General features: G+C 32.1%; 2 protein-coding genes across 3 annotated transcripts; one reads left to right on the top strand and one right to left on the bottom strand.

Moving 5' to 3' along the window:
• Nucleotides 1–522: 522 nt before the first annotated feature.
• On the bottom strand, nt 523–13,171 carry LOC110998534. 2 transcript variants are annotated; one of them, XM_022267228.2, is made up of 18 exons: nt 12,881–13,171; nt 12,559–12,788; nt 11,801–12,181; nt 11,340–11,472; nt 10,650–10,894; nt 9,878–10,267; nt 9,407–9,582; nt 8,688–9,200; nt 7,528–7,668; nt 6,740–6,834; nt 5,604–5,853; nt 4,638–4,743; nt 3,689–4,402; nt 2,815–2,966; nt 2,231–2,442; nt 1,740–1,999; nt 931–1,071; nt 523–766 (listed from the first exon to the last, which is right to left on the bottom strand). In XM_022267228.2, exons 2-18 carry the CDS (start codon nt 12,785–12,787, stop codon nt 639–641), a joined length of 4,266 nt encoding a protein of 1,421 aa, XP_022122920.2. In that variant the 5' UTR covers nt 12,788; nt 12,881–13,171; the 3' UTR covers nt 523–638. The 2 variants fall into 2 exon arrangements, with proteins under 2 accessions (XP_022122920.2, XP_022122921.2); XM_022267229.2 differs by lacking the exon at nt 12,559–12,788 and having other exon boundaries at nt 12,881–13,170.
• Nucleotides 13,172–14,653: 1,482 nt separating this feature from the next.
• On the top strand, nt 14,654–17,275 carry LOC110998541 (small G protein signaling modulator 3 homolog). Its single transcript, XM_022267237.2, has one exon. The coding sequence runs from the start codon at nt 14,804–14,806 to the stop codon at nt 17,189–17,191; it is 2,388 nt and encodes a 795-aa protein (XP_022122929.1). The 5' UTR covers nt 14,654–14,803; the 3' UTR covers nt 17,192–17,275.
• Nucleotides 17,276–19,546: the final 2,271 nt, after the last annotated feature.

Raw genomic sequence — 19,546 nt, 5'->3', positions numbered from 1 at the left:
CCTAACTCATTGAATCCAATCATTAAATCTGATATTGAAACAAATTAGTAGCTTCTTTTTAAAATATGTATTTGCATGAATCATATCTAATTAATTTAATAATTATAAATTATATAATCTTGTGATTTTTTTTGTAAAAACTTCGTGGTTGCTTTTATCTTTTTAATATTTTTTTTATTGATATGAAATGAAAAGAAACCTAAACTAACTTATTGAATCCAATTATTAGTAAACTTTTTAGAAATATGTATTTGTATATGTCATAAAAACTTCTATGAATTTTGTTTAGTAAACTTACTTCGTGGTTGGTTCTCCTTTTTAATAGACATTGTTTTGACAGTTGGGAAAGAGAACGCATGAGTGCGGGAAAGGCAAAGAAAAAGCACGAGTGTGTAATCGCCCCATAAGCCCACATCTCGAACGCTATACGTCCCTGCAATATGCCACTTTTTGGGCAACTGTATTAAAAAATTATTTAACTCTATAACCTTTGAAAATGTCTGTAAAAGAAAAATTCAAGTAAAATCACATCATTGCTTTCATTATATTTTTTAAAGCTTTGCTTTATTCAATTATAATACAGAAAAATCAACCTAAATCTACAAGTTTTATAAAATCTATGAATTAAAAACACTATTTCAAGTTATAACCCCCAACTCTTCCATAGTTTCAAGATCTCGCATCAACATTTGAATGGTTTGTTTTGTTCGTGGGAAAAAGTCTGCAGTTTCATCATCTTCAAATGAAGGATCTTGGGATTCCAATTCTGAAAAAGAGCGATTAGATATATCATCTAAAAACTATTTTTTAATATATAATTTGAAAAACTACTTTGTAATTAAAGCTCTGAAATAAAATATCTATTGTATGGTTTAAGTCCTATAGTATGTACTAAGGTATGTCATCTAAAAAAAAGGAAAAACTACATACCAGCAACCTGCGCTTCAATAGAGTCAAGTCTTGCATCAATAAGCGCCTGACATCTTTGTACATGTCTCAGTAATCGTTCGCGACAAACATTATTATCAATCGGTGCTTCAGGCTGTGGGGCTGACACACGGGATTCTTGCTCTACAAATAATTTATCACTATGAAACTAGATATCCTATTGTCTATGGTTGAGTCTGTGCATTGTGCAAATCTAAAGAGCCATCGTGACGGCAATGCAAATTATATTTTCTTGCAACGCGTTATTTAAAAACATATTTTTACTATTACGTAATTATTCCTATCAAACATAATTGAAGTAGCAGTGTTGTCATAACAAAAAGATTTTAATTTAAAATTTAGCACTCCAGATACCCTCAAATCGGAGGGTCTTTTTTCGCATAGACGCTATAAAGGATTTATAGAATAATATTAAGGCTTTATCACAATAATCAAAACAAGCAATAAACTCAATTATAAGAATTAACTGACATATAAAACTAATTAGCATATAAATATCTAGGGTACATAACATTCTAAAGAGACAGAGGATTGGAGTTGTCATGTCATGGTAGTCAAGTTATTTTGACGTTTTATAGTTCGACAATGAGCAGTAACATGACATGGAGTTTGGATAAAATTATTAATACAACTCGATAAATTTCTGCCCAGTCAGGATTATAGTTTTGATAGCTTTTAATTTTGCATTTACTAATAACGTTTTGGGTATATTTGTACGCAATAAATCAAGTTTACATCAATAATTTAAATTACTTTATGACTAATAAAACATTCATCTAATTTAAGATTACCTTGTATAGACCTGGCCATTCTCTCCAATTCCGTAGTACTAATAGGAAAGTCCAAAGGCACTCCAGGAATTGATCCAGAGAGGTTTAGAAGTGCCTCTCTTTCTTCATCTTGAGTTTTAACCGGCAAATTCTCTTTTCCAATATTATTTATGATAATGTTGAGATCAGAATAATCAGAATTTAATCTCTCTTGTGTGAAATTCAATTCAGCGTTTTCCCAGTCTTTGGCCCAGAGGTATAGTTTTGGATGGTTCTTTTTGCTAAAAAAGAATATTTTTTTACAAACCTAGTATTATACCTAGTAGTATTAAATAGCTATTGAAAAACACAACGCAAGTTTATCCCTCTGAAAATACATGTAACTTTTCATTCCTATTGCAATTATTATTATATGGAAACGATTTATATGGTAATGTTTTTTTTTATTGCAAAATTATATATTTAAATCTAAGAACCGTACAGATTTTTTTTTAATAAGTTAAATAACTCACGTTGCGACATAGTACTTGACTCGCATGGCATGTAAAGCGTCCTGTATTCGCAGCAAATTTCCAGAGAGCTCATGAGAGCGACGCAGGAATTCACAGGGCTTAGCCCCAGGGAGTAAGCCCTCGTACAGTCTGTCTTGATCGTGCAGGAAACGCTTTGACCGACGACCGCGTTTGGGATTCAAGCAAATGCTGCATGTATACTTTTCTGGTACCTGTTAAATTTATTTTACTAGTATATCTACTATATCATATGGTCTCCGGTTGATGATTTATATTCTTTACATAACTCGATTTCTTTTTTCTCATGAACAGCGATTAATAGAATTTTTACAAATGAGACTATTCTGCTTTGATGTTATGAAATTATTTGAAGATAAGCTATATAAAATAAAAATATTAGTTTCTAAAAATATGTACAATAGTAGTCGATGTCGTTATAACAGATTTCATTTCAAGTCAAACTTATTATATTTTTAGTGTTTGTTTATATATATTTAATTTTTGTTAGCTGTCTGGTTACGGAATAAAAAAAATTAATATCTTTAGTATATTAACATAATATATATATTAATTATTGATTTTACCTCTCCCTCAGTGTGAATATTATGGCAAAGCGCGTGTTGCCAGCACAAACAAAGTTCGCATTGTACCATTAGTCCATCTTCTTCCCGGAACCCGCAGTGGCAATTTATTATCTCTTCACGCTTCATACGCTCGATCTTAATTCGTTCACCGGCTGTAAAGTTTCATACAAATTGCTTAATTTTCCTATAAATTGGTAAATTTCTATATAAATTGATGAATTTTTATACAAATTGATACATTTTCATATAAATTGGTAATCTTTTACAATAATTGTTTCAGTAGCTATGACTTCATACGTGAAAATGTATTGAAATTTGTCTCGTTTCTGAATCCTCGTAGTCAGGTACCCTTAAGTTTCTACGAGGAGGCTCAACAGATGTTAGTTGATACCGCCCATAGACATTACTAGAGGTCTTGTGCATTGCCGACCTTTAGGTTTAGGTTTTACACAAAATGTAAGTGTGTGCGAGTGAGTGTTGTTGTGTGCCAAATTTGTAAGCCTCGTTAAGAAGTCACCAAAACTTAAATGATATTTATTTTAGACAGTGTTTGTATGTTTGTTGTTAAAAATATTTCATAATTATTAAAAATAAAACAACCAATAACGATCCATAAATAAATAAATGTGATACTAATAACACTGTCTGTTGTCTGCTTGCGTATCTTTGGAAGGTAGCTTGTGTTTAGCTTTTAGCATGTGCTCAAAAATATTTAATTTTGCACAAAAATGTAATTGCATTGTTCTAACTAAAGTACTCTTTAGTCTCTTTGTCAAATTGTATGACGTTATAAATTTATAGTCGCACTGATTTATTTTTTATGACTAATGTTAATGTTTAGCGAGCTGGCAACACAAAAATATTAGGAACTTACTTTCAGTGAACATGTATAGTTCTCCTTCCTTCGCTTCTTCGTTTGACTCTGAAGATACACCTGGGATAGGTGTTGCCACTTTATCCAATATCTTTGAATCCGGAGTACCGGAACCAGGGAAACTGGATCTAGTATCAACATCAGAATGTGAGGGCCATTCTTCATCCTCACTAAAAGCAGGTTTAATTTCTAAACGTTGGAAGTCACCCGGCTTTGTTACTGTATGGGTAGATATGGCAGCCTCGAAATCGACACACTCCAATTCTAATTTATCGTCTTCGGAGACCTCGAGTTCCGGTTTACGAACCGGTAATAACACTTTTGGACGCTTTACCGGTTTTGGTATGAGCGCTTGGCGAAGTTTTGGCGAATCTTCTTGTGTCTCTTCTGTGGGTAAGGGGGTTATGTTGATGCGTATTTCCGGTTGTGGCTCGCTCACTTCCGGTTTAGGACCAACGAGAACATTCGATTTCTGAACTCTAGGAATTTTCACTTTGATAACTTTCTTTTTGATTTTCTCGCCTGTGGGCCTCGTTCGAGCGTAGGCCAAATCTAAGACTTTCGGAGTATTTCCCAACATTTTCTTTAATTCGCGATGATAATGCTTAATGTGCATCTTTAAGAGGGTGTTATTTCTGAAGTTCTTGAGACAACCTTCCGCAGGACATCTCAGTAAGCTATCAATAACTTGGACTTTAAGAGATCCGACGTATACTGTAAGAGTCAAACACAATAATAATTATTAAATTTTTTTTTTTACCACACTAGTAATACATTTTCGGAGGATTCAACAATTTCTTACGTAAAAACCCCAAAAATAATGTTCGAAAAGTGGATCAAAGAGCCTTTAAAATTTCTTTTAAAAAGTTGACATAAAAATGAATAGCGTTGTCAAAACAGGGTTAAAAATATTGAAACAAAATCTTTAATAAGAAAAATGCACACTTACTAAACCCATTTTCAATTGGGGGATTTTGCATATCAATATCCGTTTCTTTCGTTTCGCTAGATTTTTCGGATGGTTCTCCTAATTCTCCTTGTCTTTGTAAGATATACTGGAAATCGTAAAATATATGTTAATTCTAAAATATATGTAATTGTGAACTTATACGAGATGTTTAATTCCTACAAAAAAAAACACTGTCAACAATACTGTAATAATGTTCAAATAATAATGATTGGCTACCATAACTTGTACAGAATTATCTGCGTAATTCGCCAATACTTTGGGTTTCCAAAACAAATTACGAAGATATAGATTAGGCAGCAGGAGTAATTTAGTTTTTTCTTTAAAATATCAAGTTTTCATTTGTTTAAGAGTGCTATAACCAAAATCACTCAGATATTATTTGTTCTAAATATGTGTTGTTTGAATCAAAAACAATAAATATGTATTGATCCTTTACCAAAATTTTAATATACATAGTAGTTTTAAAGTTTTAATCATATTAGTATAAATAATGTTCAGCACTGATAATTACAAATAAATACACTTAGGCTAGTTCGAGTAGGTTTGCATTCGCGGTGCTCCATATGGGGCTTCCAGGTTGAATTGAAATGGAATATTTTCCATTCCAGTCCACATATTTATATTTTGATGAAAATTCAGTGTCCGACATACACCCGACTATTTTAGCCCTTTCCTCACGATATTTTCCTTCACCGAACGAGCGAGTGTTAAATGCATTCATAGTCTACTATCTATGGTGCAGAGCTGGGGATCGAACGTACGACTTAAAGGAAGGAAACGTGCGTAAAAATCCCTATGGCGCATTATAAATTTCTAACACGTGCGGGATTTAAACTCGAGACACCTTACAAACTTTTCTATAAGTATTTGTACTAATATTTTTAAATAAGAAATCAGTTTAATTTCGGTCATAACTAAAACATCGTATTCTCTTAAAGCACTTACATTTGGTTTCCGTATCTTCAGCCTCTTTTTCCCATCTTTAGCACTCAATTTCTTTCTGATGACAAATGGTGAAACGTTCGAAACGGGAGCATTCGAGGGACCAGTGTTGGTGACCCATCCCATTCTTCGGGACAATTTCAGATGAACACCAAAGTCCAATAAAGCGTTTTCGTAAGCTTTAAACTCGCCTTGAGTTTGATCGAGGTACGTTCGCATCTCTTGCTTTGTATGGAATCTCTTTTGATCCGGACTGTAAAGGGAGATTGTTTTTTATTCCTCAGTTAAGAGGATGATATAAAGAAGTATAATAATACTAGCGGATCCGACAGACGTTGTCCTGTCTACACGTCTTTAATTTCAAAATTTCAATTTTTAATAAGCCATTTTGATGAAAATTACTATTCAAATGTAATGACAATATCTAACGATCCAGCACATGGTCACACACGATATAACACAATGATAACAAAACTTTTTTTAAATATCGGGACAGACTAAAATTAAAATTCGAATATTATTTAAAATTTGACACTGCGATGGTAGCGCCGTCTGTCGGATCCAATGTAAAACATTCCAAAATCAACAACAACTAATAAATTGAAAATTAATTAAAAAAACATTGTCCAGCGGACAAAATTGTGAATCTAAACCATTCCCAGATCCCCTTGAACACACACAAAAAATTTCGTCTAAATCGGTCCAGTCGTTTAGGAGGAGTTCAGTCACATACACACGCACACAAGAAATATATATATTAAGATATACACGTATGATAGCGCTAACCAGATCCATGCAACTTCCTTAGCAGTATCGCAGTACACTACCGAGGGGAAGTTTTGGCTCGAAGAAGTTGCATATATTTTGTACGAAAACTAATCTAACTTTGTATTATGCTTTTGTTTTATTAAAAAAAAACGTTGCTAAGATTTTTATAACTTAAAGCTTTATATTATAGAAGCGATCTAAAATTTTCCGAATTAAGCGATTAATTATATTGATACTTTTTTTAAATTTAAACATAGTAGAAGTAGCATTTCTAAATAGAAAACTAGAAACCTACGTAGTTCCTCGGAAATTTACTAATAAAAAAACTAACCTAAGACTATGATTAGTTGAACAAAATATTGTTTAAATACCTGAGTAAAACAACGTCCCATTTTCCAGCAGATTGTCCCAAACTCCTCCTCACCATAACTTTCTTCCAACCTTCCGGTAGTCGTTTGTCTTCCACCTGGAAATATAATGTAATTATTATATAGTATAACTCGAAAGTGGGATTTGTCTGGACTAAGTGCAGTCCATTGAGCGCAAATCGACTTCTCGAAGAAACTGCTGAGTAACGCGCTCTGATTGATGCATTAGGATGAAGTCTTCGCCAACAAATCCTGCGTAGGGCACAACATGTTCCATATTCCTCAAGACACCGTCAAAAAATTAATAAGGTAGATGAAGAACCGACTACGGGCTGTAGATATAGGGGCATAGACACTGAGCCAATAAATTTTATACTTATTAAGAGAAACGTGTTTTACTAGTGTCAATTCAGAACACAACTCCATCTTCCCCCATTTAAGTAAAAACACCAATATTAAAAAAAATATACATGGATATTAATAAAGATCACGTCTCATAAAAGCTGAAATTTTAAGCTTTCAAATGACATATCATTTTTATTAAAATGTTGTATAACTTTCACTTAAAACAATGTTTGGATGAAGAGGTAGCGCTTGAGTCGATTTGGCTGTTCGCGCTAATAACTTTTAGCCGCGACTGATCGTATCTTTAGAAAACATTAAATCGATATTTTTTTTAATGGTGGTTATTCCTCTTAACCTCATAACTCATTGCTAGTTCTATTAAAAATTCCAATGATTTAAATCGCTGACCGCACTGAAAATTTAAAAAAATATTCATATTTACTTACGAGCACAGTGCGTCGTGGCAATGCAGGTTTTTTCGTGTCTGCCCTGGGCTCAACCGTCTCATGAACTTGTCCCACAGGTTCACCATTAACCCACCGACAACACCACTCACCCGGCAAGAGGAAACTCACTGGCATTTCGTTCTGAAAGTTTAAAAATCGCTTGAAATCATCTCTTCTTAAATTTTAGTACCAATTACGTATGAGACGAATATTATGATAATTGAATGAAAATAAAGAATTTAGAGCAATAACCATTATTCAGTAAGGGTAATATAATCAACGCTTACTATTCAATAATGTATCCCGTATGGTCAAACTCTAATACATTTTTGACCTAATATAACAAACTCTCTAAAATCAGCAGAAATTGTATTTTTTATCTTTAGTAGCATTTATGTTTAACATAATAGTCATGTATTTTAGAAATAATGACATATACTGTAGATATAGTATGACATAATATGATGTGGTAAATTTTAATTAATAAGTACTTAACGCTCAGAACTCATTAAAAATGTAGCAATTTTAAAGTCATTATAGAACTATTAAACTACTAGCAGACTCGGCTAAGCGTTGCTGTGGCGAAGGTTGTTGTTATGTATAGTAGTAAACTATTCAAGGGAAACGTTAGGAGATCTTATGTGAAAGGTAGATAGATAGCTGTCTATGTCTGTGAAACGTTGGTAAACCATCTGTTAGATGTGCTGTGATAAAAGTACCAACAAAAGTACCAAAAAAATTAGCAATAAAATAAAATTGCGACTATAATTAAAGATCTAAGCTATCCTATCTCTTAAGTTGGACCAGATTGCTGACGGTGTGCCAATTTAATTTAAATCGGTTAAGTAGTTTAGGAATCCATCGCGGACAAACATCGTGACAGGAGATTTATATATATTAAGATTTAATCAACTATCAAATTTTATTATTTATAACACGTTAATTAATTGTATATTGTTATACTGTTATTAATTGATAGTATCTATTATATCCTATGGCAGTTTAAATATCGAACCTTGCTAAATTTTATATTAGATCTACAAATAACCTATACATTAAAAATATAAAATTTTATATTAATTTAATAAGAATACAAGTCTTTATAATTTATCTAAAACTAAATACCTAATCTGAAAACAAAACAAATCTAAAGTACATACCGTTGCCGCACGCTGCTGTTGATGCGTAGCAAGTTCTTCTGTCTTCTGCAACATTTGCTTTCTCATTTCCTCAACCTGCTTTTTCATCTCTTCCAATTCATTCTTAACCTTCTCAACCTGCTTTTTAACCTTTTTCTCCTGTAACAGCCTCAACTTTTTACTCTTCTTTACTTTGGATGCTAACTTCTTCGGCTTCTCTTTTATTTTCTCCTGTCTATTTACATCCATTGTTGGTTCAGTTGTTTGTTCTGTTTTGATTTCATCTTTAAATATCGGTACAATTTTATCTATTTCTTCCGTTTCTATATCAATTTCCACGTCATTAGGATCGACTTGTATAACTTCAAGATTTATTTCTGGCTCTGGTGTATCTTTTACGTCTTCTTTACTTTCCACTTTATTCAAACCATCTTCTAGTTTACTGATTACTTCTTTCATTTTATCGATTACTTCTTCGTTTATACTTCCGTCGTGATCATCAAATTTTTCAAGAGTATCTTCTTCATTAGAAACCTATATTATGAGTTAAACTTGAACAGGTTTTCTTTTTAAAGAACCAAATACAAATAAATTAATACTTACAGTAGTAACTGTATTTCTCTACAAATTGATTATATAATATATCTGTTTTAATTCTTCTATAAGCTATACATAATAAATTCTACCTATTAAAGCTACTGCTACAAAGCTAAATACATTCAGATGAAAACCGCACTTACCGGGTCTGAGCGGTTAGCAGCATCAGAGTCTGACAAGTACGAAGCTTCATCCTTTGAAGTAATCAAATCATCCAAAGTTATTTTTTCACCACCTTCATCGTTGCTTTCAGGTGATTCTAGTTTTGTGTCTTCGAGCACCTTACCATCTACAGTTCCAATAATTGATGCGACTGCGTCTGAAAAAACATGTTTGGTACCATAATAAAAAACTAAGACTAGTTAGTTACAGTCAAACTTAAACAGTCACTTAGCCAGGACCACTAACACAGTTCTATCTGTACAAGAATATATTAGGATAATTTCTTTAAATTTAATGTATTTAAATACTACATAATGAAATCACATTAATGATATCGCAAAAAATTAGGCTTAAAGGAATGTCTTGTGTAACTTTTTAAATATCAATCAAAATGGTTTAATGTGCTACCATATGAAATTATTTTTTATTAAAAGTGCTATATTTTCCCTTACCCGGTAATTCCTTCTTAATTTCCAAAGGTTTAGGTTCAATTATTATTTTCTTTTTTACACTTTTTGGTTCAGTGTTTTCTGGTTTTATTTTCCGCTTTTTCTGACCGATATTAAATATTTCCTTAATATTAAGTTTTCTTTTCATTTCACGACGCTCGCTTTTGGATCCTAAGTAGTCTCTAGTGGGATCAAAGAGGTGCGTATGGAATGCCGGCTTACTCAGCGGCCCTATGCCTGGTGACTGCGGAGACAACGCTGAAGTACTTGGTGATATTGATGTTTCTACCGACAGATTCTCAAAAGGTTTTCCGGAAGAATCTTTCAATTTATGCAACCTTGTAACTGAACACTTCCACTGGAATCCATCATCAAACACAATTTCATATTGACCTGAAAAGTGAACATATTCAATCCCCAAAGCTAGTTTGCTTTAAGCTAATTTAAAATTATGTACAAATAATTATAAGTTTAAATATAATAATACATATCTATAATCCGTTAAAAAAGTGTTTTTCTTTTAATTGCTTTATAGCTGTTTGTTAGGCTCATTTGCTTTATTATCAGATAAAAACAGTATTATTAAACTTTTAAGTGACATTTATAATAGATAATATAAATAACATTTACTATGGCTAGACACAAAGCAAAATCCAATGACAAATTATTTCAATTTGAATTTTAATAAAATTAAAACAGACTTAGACAGAACAATTTCGCTGAATTCAAAAGCTACAATGCATGACTGTGACCTAAAGAAATCTGAAATACTTGCCATTCCCCAAATCATTCTGAATTGTAGCCATAAACCTTTTATTGTCTCTCCAACGCGCTAAACACCTCTCTCCTTCAATAAAAGTTACTTTTTTCTTTTCTTCCACCTTAATTTCATCATTAGGAAGAATTTCTGTACTCTGTCCAGTGGTCTTCGGCGGCATATTTGGCGCCGCTACTTCAGTAAGCCAATTTGGTTTATAAGGTCGCAAACGAGAACTCCTCACGCTTATCCATTCATCTTGCCTAAAGTTTTTATTAAAAATTAATCTAATATTTATTATAAATAAATTCTATAAAATAGAATTATCTATTTTATTTATAATATGAATGATTTATGTTTTTTAAACCTTTCAATATAATGACAGATGTTCATAATTTATTTTGGAATGTGGTTCCAAATTTGAATTACAGAAAAGAAGACAACTATTTTCTATGAAATAGTTTTTATAAGCAAATTATGTAATAGAATCAAATATTTACTGTATGAACTTTAATTTTATACCTTACATATACCTTAGATATACCTTAACATTTAAAATACTAACTCATTGGTAAAAGTTATTTAAAGTATTAATTAAAAATATCTGATAATGCTTTTGATAAGACATTGCTCTTATCTGTAAATTATATTAAAATGTTACTATTTTTTTTTAATAAGTAGCCACATAGTAACACATGGTATACATACATATTAGTAGAATTTTCATAATGAACTAAGACCTCCACCTCATCATAATCAACTTCAACTATAGATGCAGCATGCCACTGACCACCAAAGTCTTTTGCTTCCACTTTACTGCCAACTTTTAATGACACTGTGCCTGATAAGTGATTAAGGTAAAATAAATATTTTATACAAAAAATTGGTTTAAATATAAAGGCTATTAAATATATTAAAAAACACCAGCATACCATATATATATATTAAAATATATAAAATAATCTGCATTATGCAGTTGCATGTTGACAGTGCTGTTCTGACTGTAATTAGGAATCACCTTATTTATAAAAGAAATGGGTCTAATATCACCATTTTAGCTAATGTTGTTTCTTTTTATAGAACATACCTTTTTTTTAACAAACGTTTAAATTTAAATGTTTTATATAAAATTTTAATAATTTAGTATTCTAGAATATAAATAATCTCACCCTTATCACAGTGGTTTACATTATATTGGATTTCTTCTTTCTTTTTTACCTTTGCATTTGAACTATCAATAATCATATTCATAACACTATTAGCTATTATAGGTGTCTCTTGGGACTTGTGTATTACATCTAAAGCTGTTACACTTAAGTTTAAGTTGCTTAAAGTGTTCAAATTGTCTTCATTCTCTGTCATTTTATGATGTTTATGTTGACCTTCAATGAATTTCTTTATTGATTCTATATTCTCTGGGTCTGATTCTTTGATGCTATTAGATGTATTTACATTATCATTATGATCATCTTGAAATAAACTGCCAATGTGAGCCTCGGAAAAGTCATTGCCTTCTGCCATCGTCCAAGGAAATATTGATGGCAATGCTCCTGAAAAACATAATTGTCATTAATCAAAACATTATAAATATGTTAATATATAACAATCTACTGAAAGTACACAATAGATAAATGCATTAAAAACAAATATGAAATTAAAGATGCAATAACCAAATAGAATTAGCTAACTACTTTCAAAACTAATTAAATATAAAAATATTTCACAAATATTAATTATACCTATTTCATATAGCTCTCTAGTAAATAATCATACTTTGTATAAGTGTATGATTATGTGAGATATGCAATGCAATACAACAAGATATTGTTGTTGTTGTATATGAGATATGATAGATTAGCAGAACAAAGAACCTGAGCAAGCAAGTATCCATATACTACACTTCTACAAAATGTCTATTAACAGATACCTGACTTCAGTACATATTTTGATTCTTGATACATTTGAAAATCACTTTTACAAAAATGCCTTGAACACACATACAAATTATTGTCAGTGTTAGGTCTTGTATGGGTAATACGAATCCAACTATTGTAAATATTTAGATCTTTGGGAAACTTATGATAAGTCACTCCAACGTCTTCATTTCTTGATGATGAGGAAGTACAATTTTCTATGCAACACTGTTTTTCGGCCATCCTATGTTATGTAAACAACTTTAGAACTTATTACTTAACGTTTTATCATGTACGACAATACATGGGTATTACAAATTAATAATTAGCAATTACCTTAGCCAATATACCCCTTAGAATATATTAAAGGTTGCGAGTTACGACATACGAGATACAATCAACGCAACACTCAGCAACTAACAAATAAACTAGTTTTGTAGCAATATGAACGATTCAATGAGAAAATACAATAAAGAATCGCTTAGAAGTCAAAGCATTACAATATTTACAATGGATTTTAGGCGAAAAGGTAATGGAATGTGTAATTTTTGTAGGAAAAGTGAGTCTAATAAACAAATTACAAAGCCATAATCATAATTCTTAGTTCATATCCCTACTCCGGAGTCCGGACTCCCTTCACCCTTGTTCATACATATGTGTCTATGGTTTATTAACTACTATATTACTATTGTCTATGACTATACTCTATTAATAAGACTATATAAAAAAGTCACTTTGCTTAAATTACGTAAGTAATCTAATTCTTTATTTCTATTTATTTGTCACATATATAAACTTGGCTTTAAATGGGAAAACTTCGTACTTTTTATGTGGTCATCACGAATAATTAGATTTTGCTTTGATCGAGGTAAGCCCTAGGATATAGATATATTTGTAAAGGGGCTCTTAGACGGGTGATTGTTCTTTTGATTGGAGATCTTCTCTAGTAAAATAAAAATAAAAGCCTATGCAAGATGTCACTAGTGACGTTTCACACTCACTAACAGCACTGATTTAACATGGTATCCAACTATTTAAATCTTGGGTCTACCAATATTTCAACTTCGATGACTGCAATTCAGGCCGAAGTTGTGCGAAGGTTTCTTGAACCTTAATAATGTGTAACGTGATTTCCACCTCCTCCTGTTTCAGATACGACGCTTGCAAGGTCTATTAATGATCGCTTTCTCTACACCGTTCATTACGCACCCAGACTTCATGTTTGCTCCATGGAAAGCTCACAATTAGTGCTTTGCTTTCAATTTTTGTATCACCACCATGACGATCATAATATTTTGTTTCTTAATACCTTTGAGTGTGGTATTAAGTGCCTTGTTAAAGTCATTCTTGGCCTCCTCCACAGACGTGGGAGCCTAACATTGCACCATGGAGAGCTTTTGAGTTGAAATGGGCCTAGATGATTTGGTCCGAGATTGATTTCCAGTCTACAAGACTTTTCTTTGCGGAGTAAGAGAGAACGAAATCGATACCATTTTTGTGGTTGTCCTCTTCATTTTACTTGCCTCAATAAAGTTCTCAATTCATCGAAACAATTTCTATGCACTTCGCTTAAAACAAGTATAAGCAAAGTGTATATAAGCATTTCTGGTTCAGCTTGTGCTACTAGAATGTCGTTGCTTAGTGTTTTGTTAATTCTAAGAAGCTATTTGTGTCCTTTATTGCCAAAAGGTCATATACCATATATGATAAAAAAAAATATTTTATTTATTTATATAAGTTCTGTTTATCACTGTGTCTGGATTTATAAACAAGCAGGAGATTATGTAACATACTATCCAAATTTAGTGGGGCTGCCACTTTAGGGTTTCCAGTCAAGAACTTTAAGGTTTTATACGAATTTCTCCTTAGTGTGTCGATTCTATTTTGAGGCACAGAATATTTGTATGTCCTCCTTTTAGATGCAGCACACACAGTATATAACACAGCAGATGGATTTTTGGCTCTTTATGACCATGCCCTGACTTCGAACCCTCGCAACATAAAAGGTTTCTTTGATTTATAAATATTATTTATATTGATTGATTGATGTAATAGATGAATAAGAACGTTTATTATAGTATATATATAAATGTCAATGTTCTATTATAATATTAATTTATACTCTGCGCTTTGGTACAAGCGCCATCTTAATTATTCAATAATACAATTTACAAATAAAGATCTAATATAGATACAAATAGTTCTTTAGAAAATAAGTGTCAATAATCTTATTTTTTGTGGAATGGTAAATTAGTGAACATGGATATAGCGAAATCTTTATTTACTTCGCGTGACCACGTAGGTTACGTTGGTCGTGAAGAACATGAACGTAAGTTAAGTGCTGCTCTAGCAGATGATGACCCAGAAGATGTAATAGATGCAATCCGTGGTATGAATGTAGCTGATGAACTTTTACCAGCACCGGGAGGATCATTTTCAGCGCTTACACCCAGTATGGTGCCTCAAGATATAATGGCTAAACTTGCACAACCTGAGTCAGAAGGTCATGGTGGTCTTCCCGACTACAGGTTTGACGAATTTGGGTTTTGTGTTGATGAGGAGGATGGACCCGAGCAAAGTTCTAATAAATTACTTGCCTCATCATTTATTGAAGATGACCAACATCGCCTTCAATGGGAATTTTTTAGTAAAGAGATTAATTTCTCTGAAAATGAAAATAAAATGGAAAAAACAGATAAATTACTAAACATGGTTAAGGATGGAATACCACACTCGCTTAGACCACAAGTGTGGATGCATCTTTGTGGAGCTAATAGAAAACACTTAACAACAGAAATAACATATCATGAAATTGTTAGAGCATCAAGTGATGATGGTTTGGTCACAAGTAAACAAATTGAAAAGGATCTGGTGCAAATTTTACCAAACAATGTGTGCTTTTCCCATCCAACAAGCACTGGAGTGCCACGCTTGAGAAGAATTTTGAGGGCTCTTGCTTGGCTTTACCCAGATATTGGATACTGTCAGGGAACTGGAATGATAGCTGCATCCCTTTTGTTACTCATGGAAGAAGAAGAGGCCTTTTGGATAATGTGCACAACTGTAGAGGACCTATTGCCAGCATCATATTATTCTTCTACTTTAATAGGTATACAAGCTGATCAAAAAGTTCTTAGAAGTCTTATATCATCTTATTTACCAGGAATTGATCAAGTTTTAAATGCTCATGATATTGAACTGTCTCTTATTACTATGCATTGGTTTTTAACTCTATATGCAAATGTTGTTCACATAAAAATTTTACTGAGAGTTTGGGATCTTTTCTTTTTAGATGGTTCAATTGTACTTTTTAAAGTGACGCTAGCTATGTTGAAAATAAAAGAAAACAGATTTACAGAAATATCAAATTCGGCTCAAATCTTTAATGCACTGTCAGATATACCTGGTGAAATTGATGATGTGGATCTTTTAATAAAAACTATTGATGAGGTTTGTGGAGACACATTAAGCCCTGCACTTATAGAAACACATAGGAGAAGACATCTAGCCTATTTAATGGCTGATCAAGGAGCTTTAGTTGGAAATCCAAATGCTGTCCCTAATCTTCCAAAGCAGCAGTTACAAAGACGTCAAATCAAGAGAAGTAAATCAGTAATCCAAACCATGCTCTTTGGAGATGATACTAATAATGAAGATGCTGTATCTAAGAATGTAAAACAAACAGAAATTCTTGTTGATCTTAGAGAAGCTATTTTACAAGTTGCCAGGCATTTTCTTGCCCTAGAACCACAGTTAACTTCTGAAGTTCAGCTCACAGCTGACTACAGCATGCAAAGCCATGCTGCTGATAGGGAAAGGTATGTTAATGTTTCAAGGAGTAAACGGAGAAGGGCTAAAGCATTATTAGACTTTGAAAGAAGAGATGGCAATGAACTTGGCTTTAGAAAAAATGATGTCATTGAAGTTATAAATTCACGTGATGAACATTGTTGGATAGGTGAATTAAATGGGCTAAGAGGTTGGTTTCCAGCAAGATTTGTAAAATTGTTAGATGAAAAAGGGGTTAAATACAGTAAAGCTGGGGATGATTCAGTTACAGAAAAAGCTGCCCATTTAGTCCGAGGAGTACTTGCACCTGCCTTTAAAAGAGTATTACTTCATGGTATTAAAAAGCCAAGCTTTTTAGATGGCCCCTGTCACCCATGGCTATTTATTGAGGAAGCTTCATCCAGGGAAGTTGAGAGGCACTTTAATTCAGTCTACAGTCGTTTAGTTTTATGTAAAACATACAGATTAGATGAAGATGGTAAAGTGTTAACTCCTGAAGAATTATTATATAGATGTGTCCAAGCCATTAATTTATCTCATAACAATGCCCATGCACAGATGGATGTCAAGTTGCGGACTCTTATTTGTATGGGATTAAATGAGGAAGCATTACATTTGTGGCTGGAAGTTCTTTGTTCATGTGTAGATGTTGTCCAAAAATGGTACCACCCATGGTCATTTATCAACTCCCCAGGGTGGGTACAAATTAAATGTGAGTTACGCATATTGTCACAATTTGGCTTTAACTTAAATCCAAATTGGGAACTTCCTCTTAAGAAAGATACACAGAATCAGCCATTAAAAGAAGGGGTCAGAGATATGTTAGTTAAACACCACTTATTTTCATGGGATTTGTGAGCTTTTTCTCTAGTTTATTAAAAAATAATCTCACTACTGTACATACATGCTTTATATCTATTGGATTAGATTTATAATAAATTGTATAGTATTTTGTTTGCTGTTACAATTAAAAAAACTATGTAGGTAACTTAAATAAAAAATGTGCAAAATTTTAAGTTTTTTTGATGTGAAACATCTATAGCCGCACGTAAAACCGATTTATGGCGTGGCGACGCATGCCGTGGCGACGCGTCGCCACACTATATGATGTACACATCAAACAAGGTACAGTCTACATGCAGTAGTAAATTTCACATTAAAAATATTTAATGAAAATAATGTTTATTCAACAAATAGTCGTCGTTATCTGGAAAAAAATCGTAATATTTTATTTTATCATTATGACATATTTACCACGTTCCTATCACACTCTGTTCTTTTCTGCATATTACTTTTACAAAATAATGTCGATGTTTCACATCTACCAGGCGTCCCGTGACGGCTCACATTTTTTAAAATTGATTTTAATAAAAACATAAAATATTAGTTATATCTTGTAATTTTATATTTGATGAATTTAAACAATTTAGTTTTTAACAAAATAAATACTCTTTTTTTCTTTTCTATAAATATACTTGTCAATAGTTACAATCAATTGTAACTGCGCCGTTTAGTTAAATGGCTAGGTTGTTAATTAAACGGCTAATTAAGCTAGTTGGCTGTGACATGTATTTTATTATATAGAATTCTGTGAATTAATTGTCTATTTTGAAAAGGACAATAAAACTTTGAGTATATCACTTGCTCATTACTGTCATATATTGCTCTTAGTTATATAATTTATTCTTATTAAATATTCAAAAGAATCTGAAACGAGGTAAATTTATATTAACACATGTCCAGACCGTGTAGGGGAAGAACCACTCGCGATATACTTTTGAACTTATTTTAAACTACAGTACAGAATAAAAATGAAGCTATAACGCTATATCATAAATAACGAACCGTTGGACGACTTACACAATATAGAAGCCCACAAATAAATTCTTGCAAGACCCCTACCATGTCGCAAGCAAAAAACCAGCGGAACTACTACTACTAGCTACTACTAACTAGGGAAACATTCGCTAAAACTTTTGCCAATGGAATGTAATTTCAAACCGGTAATGTCGGATGTTGATAATAATACAAGGGCATTCGAAAATAATCGTAATGTAATTCCAAAAATGATGAATGCATTATTAGTTACCTATATTTTATTATAACGAAAACGTATATCAAATAATATAAAATGCCCTGCTGACTGTCAATAATAATGCTCGAAAAAAGGGCATTCCGTTAAAATTTTCCGAAGCGCTTTCAGAAAATCAAGATAATTAAATAATAAAAAGACAGGTACTAAGTTTTTTTTCACATAATTTATAAATATGGTTATCGTGCAATGGACGACTATAGTTCTGTAATCTGTATGGTAAAGTAAGTTTAAAAGTAATATACTGTATACGTAAAACCTAAATATAATAGTTGTTGTTGTTGTAATAGGTAGTTTTCCAATTACAGAGCATAATGCGACTCGTGGCGCACAATGCCGAATTATGCTGAAGCTTAATTGGAACGTGAATTAGTTTTCAAATGCATCAGCAAAGTGCACTAAGTTCAAATTTTTTTTAATGAGTTTTAAGAAAATTATATACTTTTTAATTGAATCATCTTATCCAGATGATAGTGATGACGATGATTGATCGAGTGCTCCGAGTTTAAATCAATCAATTAGTTCATTTTCAAGTGATATATTTATCTATACTAATATTATAAAGAGGAAAGGTTTGATTTTTTGTTTGTTTGTTTGTATGAATTGAATAGGCTCCGAAACTACTTGGCAGATTTGAAAAATTCTTTCACTGTTGGAAAGCTACATCATTCCTGAGTGACATAGGCTATATTTCATTTTCAAAAAAATAGGCATCCTTACTAAAATTACGATAACATTAACATTTGTTTATTATTTGATACAATTCTAACAGATGGCGCTGAGTTAAAGGTAGTAGTTTGGCAAGACGACGTTTGCCAGGTCAGCTAGTTGAAAATATATATGATAATGAAATTTAGACGAATTTTAAAATGAAAGTGTATTCATATTTTAAATGTGGAATATAAAAACAAAGTAATAATTTATACCTTCATCCACAATTATATTATTAATGTTTTTTAGCAGTTTGAATTAACTTAGATTATTTCCAAAATATACGACGAAACGAAAGCCTTACAAATTTTTCAACAAATAATAGTATTACTAACGATAATATATAAACAAAATTTCTAAGCACTTCAACCCCTTGACCTTAGCTTACATGTTTCTTTAATAATTTTTAA

The sequence above is a fragment of the Pieris rapae genome, chromosome 19, assembly GCF_905147795.1.
Source record: "Pieris rapae chromosome 19, ilPieRapa1.1, whole genome shotgun sequence".
Lineage (NCBI taxonomy): Eukaryota > Metazoa > Arthropoda > Insecta > Lepidoptera > Pieridae > Pieris > Pieris rapae.
Note: the sequence above shows the minus strand (reverse complement) of the source record. Positions and strands in the feature narration are given on the sequence as shown.